Genomic DNA, 14,095 nt, shown 5'->3' with positions numbered 1-14,095 from the left:
TTGGACCTGAACAAACATTTTCTGTCAATTTCCGGTCATAGGCTCTAGCATTTATTACGAAATTCAAATACCAAATTTGAAATAGTTCCGGTAAATAATGTCGGCAACAACCTTCAAAGTACCGAATATCGGGGGTACCCTTATATGTGGGCTATTAAAAGACGTGGACCTGCATAGAAAATTTTCTGTCATATTCCGTAGTATTAGTTATGAATTTCAAATACCAAATATGAAATAGTTCCGGTAAATAATGTCGCTAAAATCATCAAAATATAGAATATCGGGGGCTACCGTTATATGGGAGCTATTAGAAGACGTGGATCTGCAAAAACAATTTTCTGTCATAGGCTCTAGCATTTATTACGAAATTCAAATACCAAATTTGAAATAGTTCCGGTAAATAATCTCGCTAAAATCATCAAAATAAATCAAAATGTATATTATATCTGCAGGATTTTTGCTATTGAAAATAGGCCATGCAGGTCCACGTTTTCGTATAGCCCCCATATAACGGTACCTCTCTATATTCGGTATTTTGATGATTTTAGCGACGTTATTTACCGGAATTGTTTCAAATTTGGTATTTGACGTTCGTAATGGATACTACAGCCTATGGTAGAAAAGTGTCTGTGCAGGCCCACATAACAGTACCTCCCAATACTCGGTATTTTGAGGATTTTAGCGCCATTATTCACCGGAATTGTTTTCAATTACGTATTTAGAGTTCGTAATGGGAACTACAGTCTGTTACAGAAAATTGTCTGTGCAGGTCCACGTCTTCGTATAGGCCCCATACATCAGTACCTCCCTATATTCGGTATTTTGACGAGTTTAGGTACAATACCTACCGAAATTGTTTGAGATGTCGTATTTGAAGTTCGTAATGGATACTACAGCTTGTGACAGAAAATTGTTTATGCTGGTCCAGGTCTTCGCACAGCTCCGATATAACGGTACCAACAGATATTTGGTATTTTGATGATTTTTGCTACATTTTGCACCGTTTATTTCAAGTTTCGAATTTGAATATGGTAATGGCTTATGACAAACAATGCCTATGTAGGTCCACGTCGTATAGACCCCAATATAACGGCTATATTTGATATTTTTAAATTTTTAACAGTATTTTTAAGGATTTTATTTTTTGAAAATTTTCCAATTCGTTCCAAATGGTGGAGGGTATTCAAAGTTCGGCACGGCCGAACTTACTCCTTTTTAATTTGTTTTTAAATGTGATAGTATTTGGTTAGTTGCCTTTATATATGAGACCCTAAGCATATACAAAGGGTGCCAAATGTTTTGCTCCATACTTCTTAAAATTTCAGATAGAAATTTTGAAATTTAATAGAGACCTCTTGGTTCAAATCTGCGTCATATTGGTCCATATTTTTATATCCCCCGAATATTGGGGTTATTTCCGGTTTCATGTATTTTTGACATATTAGCCATATTTCTCAACTATTTCAGGAACTTTTCGAATTTTGAGTCATTAGAAAGTAGATACTCTCCTTACAAAAAACTCTCAAGATGGGCAAACTTTTTGGTGTAGCCCTCGAAAAGAGATACCGCCCGAGTTCAGATATTTCGTAGATCTTGGTCACGTTTTTAATTGATTTTGTTTTTATCTGAGATATCAGTTTCCCACTTCCCATTTCTTAAAAAAAAAAAACTTTTTAAAAACTGTAGGTCAATATTTTGGAGTAGCTTTCATATGAAGGTACCCCCTGATTTTTAGCTATTTAGAGGATAATGGCTAAATTTTCCAAACGATTTAACTAAAATTTGATTTGCATTTTCGTTTAGAATAGGTGTTTTCTTTGGGAAATTCCTTTTTACTTTATTCCATATTTTACAAATAAATCGGAAAATTTTCGTATTTTCCGATCAGAGTATGAACAAACTCTTTCTACAAACGCTGAGTCCACTATTTGTTGTAGTCCTCATTAGATTTCAGCTATTTCGAGAGTTTTAGCCACATTGATTTGACCCTTGTTTTGTATTTTGGTTTATCAGGGAGTAGAACATCTTCCAACAAAGGTCACAATTTTGAAGTAGCCCTCATATGGGATTACCTCCTGATTTTAGCTATTTAGAGGAAATTGACAACATTTTTCAAAAAATTTGGCTGAAAATTGAGTTTTTGTTTCACTGAGAGTAAACTGCCTATCTGCCAAAGTATTTATTTAGGTATAGTCTCCATATAACAATACCGCCCAAGTTCACTTTCCCAAGCGATATTAATTGAAGTGGGATTTTTAAAATGCATGTGAGGGTATTAAGTCATCATCAGGCTATTTATACCCTACACCACATAGTGGTAAGGGTATTATGTCTTTGTGCATTTGTTTGTAACATGGAGAAGGAAACGAGATAGACCCATAGTTACTTTTGAGAACCTTCATAGAATCACTTTCTGAGTCGATTTATGCATGTCAGTCCGTCTGTCCGTCCGTCCGTGCGTCCGTCTGTCCATGTATTCTTGTGAACAAAATGCAGGTCGCATTTATTATCCGATTGAGATGAAATTTTCCAAACAATATTTTTTTGGCCCAAGGACGAACCCTATTGAAATTGGTGAGAATCGGATCAAATTTAGGTATAGCTCCCATATATATCTTAATCAGATTTCGGGTTAAATGTGCACCAAATGTCTACTATCAGTCCAAATTACCTGAATTTTGGCACACCCAACCGAGTTCGGCCTAGAAGCAAGTATATTAAATTTGGAGAAAATCGGTTCAGATATAGCTATAGCCCTCATATATATCTTTCATCCGATTTGTTCTTTAAGTCCCTCACATTCATACTATGCACTCCACAACCGTGATATTTGGTACCAGGTATTAGATGGAGCACAGAAATAGCTGTTTTAAATTTTATCGGAATCGGTTCAGATTTGGATATAGCTCCCATATATATCTTCATCCGATTTCGGGTTAATTGACCACCAAATGGCCAATATCAACCCAAATGGCACGAATTTTGGCACATGTGACCGAGATTAGCCTTAAAGCAAATACAACAAATTGGTTCAGAAACAGCTATAGCTCCCATATATATGTTTTATCCCATTTGGTGTTTAAGCCTCTCACATTCGTAATATGCACTCCACAAGAATGATATTTGGTACCAGATATAAGATACAGTCCAGAAATAGCTGTTTGTAATTTTATCGAAATCGGTTCAGATTTGGATATAGCTCCCATATATGTCTTCATCCGATTTCGGGTTAATTGTGCACCAAATGGCCGATATAAGTCCAAATGAACTGAATTTGAGTACATCGGACCAAATTCAGCCTAGAAGCAAGTATATCAAATTTAGTGAAAATCGGTTCAGATATAGATATAGCAATCATATGTATGTTTCATCCGATTTAGTGTTTTAGTCCCTTACATTCGTAATATTCACTCCACAACCGTGATATTTGGTACCAGATATTAGATGGAGCACAGGAATAGCTGCTTTAAATTTTATCGAAATCGGTTCAGATTTGGATATAGCTCCCATATATATCTTCATCCGATTTCGGGTGACTGACCACCAAATGGCCGTAATAGCATCAATTTTGGCAAATCCGACCGAAACCAGCTTAGAAGCAAGTACACAAATTTAAGTAAAAATCGGTTCAGATATAGCTATAGCTCCCATATATATCTTTCATCCGATTTAAGTCCCTCACATTCGTAAAATGCACTCCACAGGAATGATATTTGGTACCAGATATCAGATAAAGCCAAAAATAGTTGATTTTAATTTTATTAAAATCTGTTCCGATTTGGATATACCTCCCATATATATCTTCATCCGATTTCATGTTAATTGTGCATCAAATGTCCAATATCAGCCCAAATCACCTGAATTTTGGTACATATGACCGAATTCAGTCTAGAAGCTAATACGTCAAATTTGGAGAAACCCGGTTCAGAGATAGCTATAGTTCGTAAAATGCACGATAGAATTAGATAGATTTTGATTTTGTACCAAATATCTCATAGAGCTCTGAAATGCCCTGTATAAACCTTTTTACGAGAGCTCTACTAAATATGCATAGTGGTGTAGGGTATCATATAGTCGACCCCGCCCGACTTATGAGCTTTCCTTACTGGTTTACCTTATGTTATGACCATCAAATAGCAGTACCTCATAAGAGAAACTTTCTCAAAAGTTCGGCCTTAAGCCCCAAATCGTTTTCGGGGTTTGATCTACCAACCGAATGCCATCACCTGCACTTAGAATTTTTCAACCCCAGATAGGCTGTTGCACAGTTATTAACTTTGTTTGGCCACTAAACGTAGTTACGTAAGCACTCATTCGTAATATTCTAGTTGTCATAAAACTATTTTTTATTTCGTACGTACTTTTTATTTTGAGATATAAATCCCCTGATATAATATTTTGTCAATGATTAAACTTTTAAAAAACATTTTTATTAAAATCACTTCAATTGAATGATTTGTCAAATTTTCCTATTTAAAGCGCTTGCATTCGCCGCTAAACCCTTATTAAGTCTCACAATTTGCAATAATGCAGATACAATTTTCCAAATATTGTTTATCGCTTATTCTGTTAAGCTATTTGCAACTGTCTCAGGTAATTTCAAATCAAACTCTTAATTCATTTATAAAAAAAATAATTAAACATTTAATATTTACATTTTTAGTCTACTATTTTGGAGGAAGCTGTCATAGAATATATACAATCGTTGGTCCAAATCTGTGGCAATGAAAGTGGTCTGAGCGAGCAAGACATCCATTTAATTGCCAGTGATCAAGTGGATGATTTGTATAGAGCACCAATTTCGGATAATTTTAAATGTTTCTTGCATTGTTTTTATCTAAAACTGAATTTATTTGATGAAAATGGTCAACCCATAGTAAGTGAATATTTCAAGGAGTACATTGGAGATCATTTCTCTGTCAGTGAAGATAAGGCCGCAGCAGCAATGGAGAAATGTGCCGCCATCCGGGATGAAAATAAATGTGAAAATGTTATTAAAGTGGAATTGTGTATTATGGATGTGGTTAATTATAAATATTGAAATTAAGTTGAAGAACCATTGATATTTTGAGAAAAATAAATGCTTATAAAAAACAAGTTAAAAAGTATCAATCGGTTTTGCCGAAAGATGAATACTCTCAGCCAAAGTTCGATTAGTCAAATATATTTTGACTTCTGTGATGATAATTCCAATTGTTTCCAATTGTGGAGTAGGTTCCGAAGGAATGCGCCAGTGTGATTCATTTCGTATCAGACCTAAATCAATGTAATATAACTATTGCGACGTGTCAGGTATGCGCTGTATTGGTTACTTCGTACACTTTATATGAGATAATTTTTAGAAAATGTTAAAATGTGCATGAGGTGCCAGATATAGTCGACCGAAATATTCCATTTCCAGTCTTCATCTAATTCAGATATAAATATTGGTATGGGCAAAATTACAAGGAAATCGAACATTTATATCCAATTTTATGCGAAATCAATAATTCCATTTTCATCTCAGGTTTCTGGTTGAGAGAAATATTTAGATATATATATGTAAAGAATGTTTCGATAACAGATAAAACTATTGGTGAGGCATCAGAATGGGTTGGCAGCTATATGCAGGGTGAGATGAAAAAAATGCAACCAACTTCAGACTGTTGACATTTCTAAGCCACTCGTCTGACAGCTGTTAAAATTATTCCAGTGACAGCTCATTATATTGTTTACAAGCGAACAAAAGCATTTCGGCATTTTCCAGGAAAAAAGTCATTCGTGATGAAATTCAAGCGTGAAAGTGTGATTTCTTTATATTTGGCTGGAAAACCACAAGTGGCTATCGTTATAGAACTCCAGCATTTAAATGTAAATAAATCTTTTGTGTTCGTAACCGTAGCTACACTACCAGTAGCCCGACGTCAAGGGAGTGGACGGAAGAAAAACAGCAATATCAGCAAAATTGGTTCGACAGTAAAGAAGCGACTTGATCGAAACCCGCGTCGCAGTGACCGAAAAATGGCGCATGAGCTTAACAGATCGCTAATACTCCATTCGGCAAATATTGAAAAATAAGCTCAGCGTAAAGCCATTCAAATTCCAAAAAGTGCAAGAACTTACACCACAACAGAAAGAAAATAGACTCAAAAGAGCTAAAGAGTTATTTCGCTTGGCCGAAAGTGGTGAACTGTCGAATTTGGGTTTCTCCGATGAGAAAACATACGTGGTCCAGCAGTTTGTAAACAAACAAAATGATCGGGTTTACTTGCCAAAGATGTCAGCTGAAAATGAGCACCTACGGTTGGCCACCAGAACTCAAGCGCCGGCCATGGTGATGGTGTGGGCCGCCATAACAGCCGATGGTCGCTCTCCGCTCGTATTAATCGACCGTGGCATCAGAACAAATACCGAATATTATGGCGAAAATATTCTGGAGGGTGTATTAAAGCCTTGGGCACGCAAACATTTTGGCCACAGACCATGGACATTCCAACAGGACTCAGCACCATCGCACTCAGCATGCGCCACCCAAGAATGGTTACAAAATGAGATTCCTGGCTTCATTTCTAGCGCTCAATGGCCACTAAAATCTCCGGATACCAATCCGTTGGACTATTGTGTTTGGAATATTTTGAAAAGCAAGGTTGATACTAAGAAAAACCAAAGTGTCGATCACCTCAAGCAAGCGCGGTTTATGAGCTTCATGGATATTCGGAATTCTGTGCCTTTGTGGTGGAGATACCAGCAGGAGTGGACCGATAAAAATAATGGGATATGTGAAGTTTGAGGAGAACAGGATGCTTATTTCGGATTTTATAATTGTATTGGTTATTGAAAACTTTGACCCTTTGTGGGGGAGGTACTAGATGAAATGTTCCGATCACTACTCTTCATAGCATATCTTGTGCTGATAGAAGTATTGAGATGTACATGTAATTTCGTTTTATGAGCTTTATGGATATTCGAAATTCTGACCCTTTGTGGGGTGAAACCCGAAGGAGTGGAACGATATATCCCGTCTTAACATTTATCTTGTGCTAGTAAAAATAATGGGATATGTGAAATTTGAAGAGAACGAAATGCTTATTTCGGATCTTATAATCGTTTTGATTATTCAAAACATTTTCCCTTTGTGGAGGAGGTACCAGATGGAATGGTTCGATCTTTACCATTTTTATAACAGATCTTGTGCTGATAGAAATATTGAGCTGTGCCAAGTCTGGAATGGAATCGGATGTTAACTTCACGTTTTATGAGCTTTATGTATATTGAAAATGTCACTTTTGTGGGGAAGGTACTAGAAGGAGTGGACCGATATATTTCATCCTCACACCAGACCTTGGGTTAATAAAAATATAGTTATAAACGTAATTTCAACACAATCATACTCGTAAATCACACGTTATAAGAGCTATAATTATTCAAAATTTTGACCCTTTGTGCAGGAGTTGCCACAAAGAATGGTTTGATATTTACCATCATTATATCTGTTCTTGTGTTGGTAGAAATATTGAGATTTGCCATGTCTGAATGGAATCCAATGATAACTTCGCGTTTTATGAGCTTCATAGCTATTCAAAATTTCTGTGGGGGAGTGAGTCCCATCTTCAAAGCAAATCTTGTGTTAGTAGAAATAATGGGATGTATGAAATGTAAAGATGAGCAGATGCTTATTTCGGATTTTATCGGATTTTATGTGGGGGAGGTACAAGAAGGTATGGTTCGATCTCTATCATCTTTATAACAGATATTGTGTTGATAGAAACATTTAGATGTGCCAAATATAAATGGAATCGGATGGTAACATCGCCTTTTATGAGCTTCATGGATATTCGAAATTCTGACCCTTTGTGGGGGAGGTACAAGAAAAAAGCGGATGTATATCACATTCCTCCTGTGTTGTTGGAATTATTAGAATGTGTCACGAATTGGATTATGATTATTATGCGCATCATTTTTTTTTTTTTAATTTTGACCTCTTGTGGTGGAGATACCCGAAGGAATTGTCCGTTCTAAACGTTATTGATACCAATTCTTGTGTTGGTAAAAGAATTCGGATGTATGAAATTTAAAAATCATGGGCCACTTATTTCACATTTTATAATAGAGACGATTATTCCAAATGTTTACCCTTTGAGGGGAAGGTATCTTAAAGAGTGAATCTGTATATCCCGTCTCCACACTATATATTTTGTTGATAAAAATTGCCCATCTCCGAACTCGGTCTATGTTTAATGATAATATTACGATGTAAAAAGTTTGGACCAAATCTGATACTCCCTTCGAGAGTGCACCAGCCAGCCAGACAGATGGTCGGACGGACGTAGCTAGATCGACTAAAACCGTTTTTTCGATGAAGCACGTTTTGGCCATATCAAATGATATATACCCTCTCAAGCCATATGACTGGGGGTATAACAAGCCATATGGCTGAGAGTATACAAATATACAAGGGCTGGGTTCACATCTTTCGAGATAACATTCGAATCGCAATATAAAACCAGTAAAGAAAGTCTTAAAGTCGGGCGGGGCCGACTTTATGATACCCTACACCACTTTGCTAATTTAGCAGAGCTCCGCATAACAATTAAAAGTTTTTATGGGAGAATTCAATCATACACGCTATGATTACATTTATAATTTAAAGTTCAAAGGCCCAAATATGCCGAAGCATTTTTATCTTTTAAATTCGGACTTGTATTGCCCATTTGGTGCACAATTAATTTGAAATCGGATAAAGATATATATATATGGGAGCTATATCCAAATCGGAACCGATCTCGATAAAATTTGGCAAAGATATTTCTGAGCTGTATTTGATATATTTCCCTGAATATCGTTGTTACGAAGTGCATATTACGGCTGTGGGTAACAAATATAACAAATCGGATGAACAGTATATATGGAAGCTATAGCTATATTTGAACCGATCTTCACCAAATTTGACATACTAGCTTCTAGACTCAATTCGGTCATAAGTGCCAAATTTCATCCCATTTGGGCAAATATTAGACGTTTGGTGCACAATAAAATGTAAATCGGACGAAGTTATATATGGGAGCTACATCCAAATCTGAACCGATCTCGATAAAATGAAGCAAATGTATTTCTGAGCTGTATTTGATATATTTCCCTAAATATTGTTGTTACAGAGTGCATATTACGGCTGCGGAGGACTAAAATAACAAATCGGATTAACAATATATATGGGAGCTATAGCTATATCTGAACCGATTTCGATCAAATTTGGCATACTTATTTTCAGGCCTAATTTGGATGTATGTGCGAAATTCCATACTATTCGGGGTGGTATTACACGTTTGGTGCACAATAAAAGGCAAATCGGACGAAGATATATATGGGAGCTATATCTAAAGTTTTACCGATTATCTCCAATTTCAATAGGGTTCGTCCTTGGGCCAAACAAATGATTTGTGCAAAATTTCATCTGGATAGTGCAATAAATGCGTGCTGCACTTTGTTTACAAAAATACATGGACAGAATCTTCTCCTTCCTTTTTAAATCCTGGGAAAATTCTATATTTTCGTCTTTGGACATTTTGGTATGGTCGAACTTCAAACCATATTACAGTTCACAGCGTTTCAACTTAGTTGCTCAACTAAGTGAAAAGTTTTTAACCCTAAAACACCTGCATATCCGCATTCTTACTTTATATTTCCCTCTTCATACTTTTTTTCAAACCGCTCTAAGCAGGAAAACTTTTACTTTTTGCAATTATTCACAGAATAACATTTAATCAAACTCTATTATTAAAATTTATGCCAAAAGTCAAAAAGCATTTTTGTGTAGGCGTGTCTCTTCCGACTTGTATTAGAGCAAACCAAAAAAAGTTGTTTACACAACAAATCTGTCATAATTCCCCAAAGTAAAAATTGTTTTTAATTTGTTTGTTTAAAAATGGGATGACAGATTAAAAGAGAATAACAGATGAAGAACCCATTTTACAAATCAAAACCTCTTTTATTGTCAGAGAGTGGCAGAGAACCCTAAAAGTATTTAAACAAAAATTTTCGCATATTTCTGTTGGAGACACTTCATTTGAATAGCATAACTTCACACAAATCAAATCTATAAACACAAGGATATGCAATTGTAGACAAAACAAATTAATAAATCCTCAAGGATTTGCAAATTCCCACACACACACACTATAACTCTTACAAAAGCATACCTCAAACCCACCTCAAACCAAACTTATAATGTTTTTAGAGAGGCTGTAGTCGGCAAACATAGACACAGTCCCCATTGAATTGAACTGAAATGCATGAAAACTTTTTCATTTCCCCCCCGAAAAAAAAAGTAATTTCGAACATGAATAATGGCCAGGTTTGCATGGATGTTCCTGTTCCAGTTCACTGGAGAATACAAAAATCTGTACATACAATTTTTTTGTTCGGCCTAACATCGATTGTGTGTCAAAAGTTTTCCTGAAATTTTGCCAAACGAAAGGATGACTTGAGAAAAACCCAAAATCCAATTAACAAATCATTAAACTTTCATTAAACGCAAAGTCGGCTTAACAAACCATTTTACACAAATGGCACATCCCTTATTCTCAGTCATTTGAATGTGTGTGTATATATATACATATGTATGTCGTCGATGTAATAGCCATCCACAACTCGCATGGACCTTGTGCAGTTAACAAACGTATTTGGGATTTGTATATGCGTGCGTTAAAAAAATTGTACTCTTAATCATAGGATACCTTCCGAATGTTCGCCGTTTTTCGGTTAACTTAAAAGTATAGGTCAGTTGGTTCATGGTTTGGCAAGGTTTGATGTAATTTACATTTGCGTGCGAAAACTGTGGTTCGTCAGTTCTATAACATATCTTGGGATTGAGAGTAAATGGGATTTTTAAATATTTGAAAGTGGAACATAGGCAGTTATGCGGCATGCTTGTGTTAAAAATTTGTTATGAGGTGTAACAAATGGAAAAGCAGTAAATACGGTCGAGCCAAAGTTTGAAGTAGTAATCTGCAATTTTTATACCCTCCACCATGGGTAGGAGGGTATATTAACTTTGTCATTCCGTTTGTAACACCTCTAAATATTCGTCGTAGACCCCATAAAGTATATATATTCATAATCAGCATAAAATTCTAAGACGATTTAGCGATGTCCGTCTGTCTGTCTGTCTGTCCGTCTGTCTGTCTGTCTGTCTGTCCGTCTGTCTGTCTGTTGAAATCACGATAGAGCCCACATTATTTGACGTAGACCTTTGAAATTTGGCACAAGTGTGTGTATTGTCCCTAGGATGGTTGGTATTGAAAATGAGATATATCGGTCCACGTTCTGGTATAGTCCCCATATAACGGTACCTCCCGATATTCGGTATTTTGATGATTTATGCCACATTTTTTCACGGATTTATCTGAAAATTGGTATTTGTAGGTCATGACGGGTCCCTGAGCGTGGGGCAAAACATTGCATGTATAGGTCCACGTTTTGGTATAGCCCCCATATAAGGGTACCTACCGATATTCGGTATTTTGATAATTTGTGCCACATTTTTTCACGGATTTGTCTGAAAATTGGTATTTGTAGGTCATGACGGGTCCCTGAGCGTGTGGCAAAACATTGCATGTATAGGTCCACGTTTTGGTATAGCCCCCATATAACGGTACCTACCGATATTCGGTATTTTGATGATTTATGCCACATTTTTTCACGGATTTGTCTGAAAATTGGTATTTGTAGGTCACAACGGATCCCTGAGCGTGTAGCAAAACATTGCATGTATAGGTCCACGTTCTGGTATAGTCCCCATATAACGGTACCTCCCGATATTCGGTATTTTGATGATTTATGCCACATTTTTTCACTGATTTGTGTAAAAGTTGGTATTTGTGGGTCATAATGGGTCCTAGCTCGTGTGGCGAAACATTGTAATTATAGGTGCACGTGTTGGTGTAGCCCCTATATAACGGTACCTCCCGATATTCGCATTTTAATGTTTTTTGCCACATTTTTTCTAATGTTCTTTTACCCTAGGGTGGAGGGTATTAAAAGTTTGGCCCGGCCGAACTTAATGTTTTTTTACTTGTTTTATAAATAAAATGAAAAATTTCAAAAAAAAAAAAAACAGTGGAGAAAGTCTTAAAGTCGGTCGGGGCCGACTTTATGATACCCTACACCACTTTGCTAATTTAGTTGAGCTCCACATAACAATTAAAGGTTTTTATGGAAGAATTCAATCATACAAGCTATGATATATAATTTAAAGTTCAAAGGACAAAATATGCCGAAGCATTTGTATCATTTAAATTTGGACTTGTGTTGCCCATTTGGTGCACAAATAATTTAAAATCGGATAAAAGCATTTGTATCTTTTAAATTCGGACTTGTATTGCCCATTTGGTGCAAAATTAATTTGAAATCAGATAAAGATATATATGGGAGCTATATCCAAATCTGAACCGATCTGTATAAAATTTAGGTATTTCTGAGCTATTAAAAGTTTGGCCCGGCCGAACTTAATGTTTTTTTACTTGTTTTATAAATAAAATGAAAAATTTCAAAAAAAAAAAAAAAAAACAGTGGAGAAAGTCTTAAAGTCGGTCGGGGCCGACTTTATGATACCCTACACCACTTTGCTAATTTAGTTGAGCTCCACATAACAATTAAAGGTTTTTATGGAAGAATTCAATCATACAAGCTATGATATATAATTTAAAGTTCAAAGGACAAAATATGCCGAAGCATTTGTATCATTTAAATTTGGACTTGTGTTGCCCATTTGGTGCACAAATAATTTAAAATCGGATAAAAGCATTTGTATCTTTTAAATTCGGACTTGTATTGCCCATTTGGTGCAAAATTAATTTGAAATCAGATAAAGATATATATGGGAGCTATATCCAAATCTGAACCGATCTGTATAAAATTTAGGTATTTCTGAGCTGAATATCGTTGTTACGGAGTACATATTACGGCTTTGGGTAACAAATACAAAAAAATCGGATGAACAATATATATTGGAGCTATAGCTATATCTGAAATTTGGCATACTACCTTCTAGACTCAATTCGGTCATATGTGCCAAATTCCATCCCATTTGGGCAAATATTAGACGTTTGGTGCACAATAAAATGTAAATCGGACGAAGGTATATATGGGAACTATATCCAAATCTGAAGCGATCACGATAAAATTTAGCATAGGTATTTCTGAGCTGCATTTGATATATTTCACCAAATATTGTTGTTACAAAGTGCATGATACGGCTGCGGAGGACTAAAATAACAAATCGGATGAACAATATATATTGGAGCTATAGCTATATCTGAACCGATTTCGATCAAATTTGGCATACTTATTTTCAGGCCTAATTTGGGTGTATATGCAAAATTCCATACAATTCGGACTGATATTACACGTTTGGTGCACAATAAAAGGTAAATCGGGCGAAGATATATTTGGGTGCTATATCTAAATTTTGACCGATTATCTCCAATTTCAATAGGGTTCGTCCTTGGGCCAAACAAATGTTGTTTGGAAAATTTCATCTCAATCGGATAATAAATTGCGACCTGCATTTTGTTTACAAAAATACATGGACAGACGGACGGACAGAAGGACTAACATGCATAAATCAATTCAGAAAGTGATTCTATGCAGATTGTCAGAAGGAACTATGGGTCTATCTCGTTTCCTTTTGCCTGTTACAAACAAATGCACAAAACATAATACCCTGTCCACGTTGTGGTGTAGGGTATAAATACCAAAACGTGGGCCTGCACAGACAATTTTCTGTCATTGGCTGTAGTATCCATTACGGACTTCAAATAACTAATTTGAAACAATTCCGTTGGATAATGTCGCTTAAAGTACCAAAATACCGAATACCGGGAGATACCGTTATATGGGGCTATACCAAGACGTGGACCTACATGGTCCTGCAGATATAATATATATTTAAGTAAAATTTTATCAACCTACTTCATTTCGTTCGGAAACTAGAGTGATTTCCACAGACGGTAACACGGATAGATGGATAGGCGGACAGGCATCGCTAAACCAACATAGAATTTTATGCTGATCAAGAATATATATACTATGTGTGGTTTAAAATGTATATTTTGAGGTG

At 35.9% G+C, this 14,095-nt stretch overlaps 1 protein-coding gene across 1 annotated transcript; it reads left to right on the top strand.

The window, feature by feature from the left end:
• The first annotated feature begins 4,522 nt into the window (after positions 1–4,522).
• On the top strand, positions 4,523–5,072 carry LOC131804581 (uncharacterized). Its single transcript, XM_059127633.1, has 2 exons — positions 4,523–4,593; positions 4,664–5,072. Exons 1-2 carry the CDS (start codon positions 4,528–4,530, stop codon positions 5,039–5,041), a joined length of 444 nt encoding a protein of 147 aa, XP_058983616.1. The 5' UTR covers positions 4,523–4,527; the 3' UTR covers positions 5,042–5,072.
• The last annotated feature ends 9,023 nt before the right edge of the window (positions 5,073–14,095 follow it).

The sequence above is a fragment of the Musca domestica genome, unplaced genomic scaffold (genome assembly GCF_030504385.1).
Source record: "Musca domestica strain aabys unplaced genomic scaffold, Musca_domestica.polishedcontigs.V.1.1 46, whole genome shotgun sequence".
NCBI classification, from domain to species: domain Eukaryota; kingdom Metazoa; phylum Arthropoda; class Insecta; order Diptera; family Muscidae; genus Musca; species Musca domestica.
The sequence above is the reverse complement of the archived record's forward strand: the minus strand, read 5'-3'. Positions and strand labels throughout refer to the sequence as shown.

What these genes read in the sequence shown, in the direction of transcription:
- LOC131804581 (XM_059127633.1), top strand. Translation starts at nt 4,528, where the DNA reads ATGCAGATACAATTTTCCAAATATTGTTTATCGCTTATTCTGTTAAGC. An exon ending in GCTATTTGCAACTGTCTCAG is followed by an intron (nt 4,594 to 4,663) that starts GTAATTTCAAAT and finishes TTACATTTTTAG; the next exon opens with TCTACTATTTTGGAGGAAGC.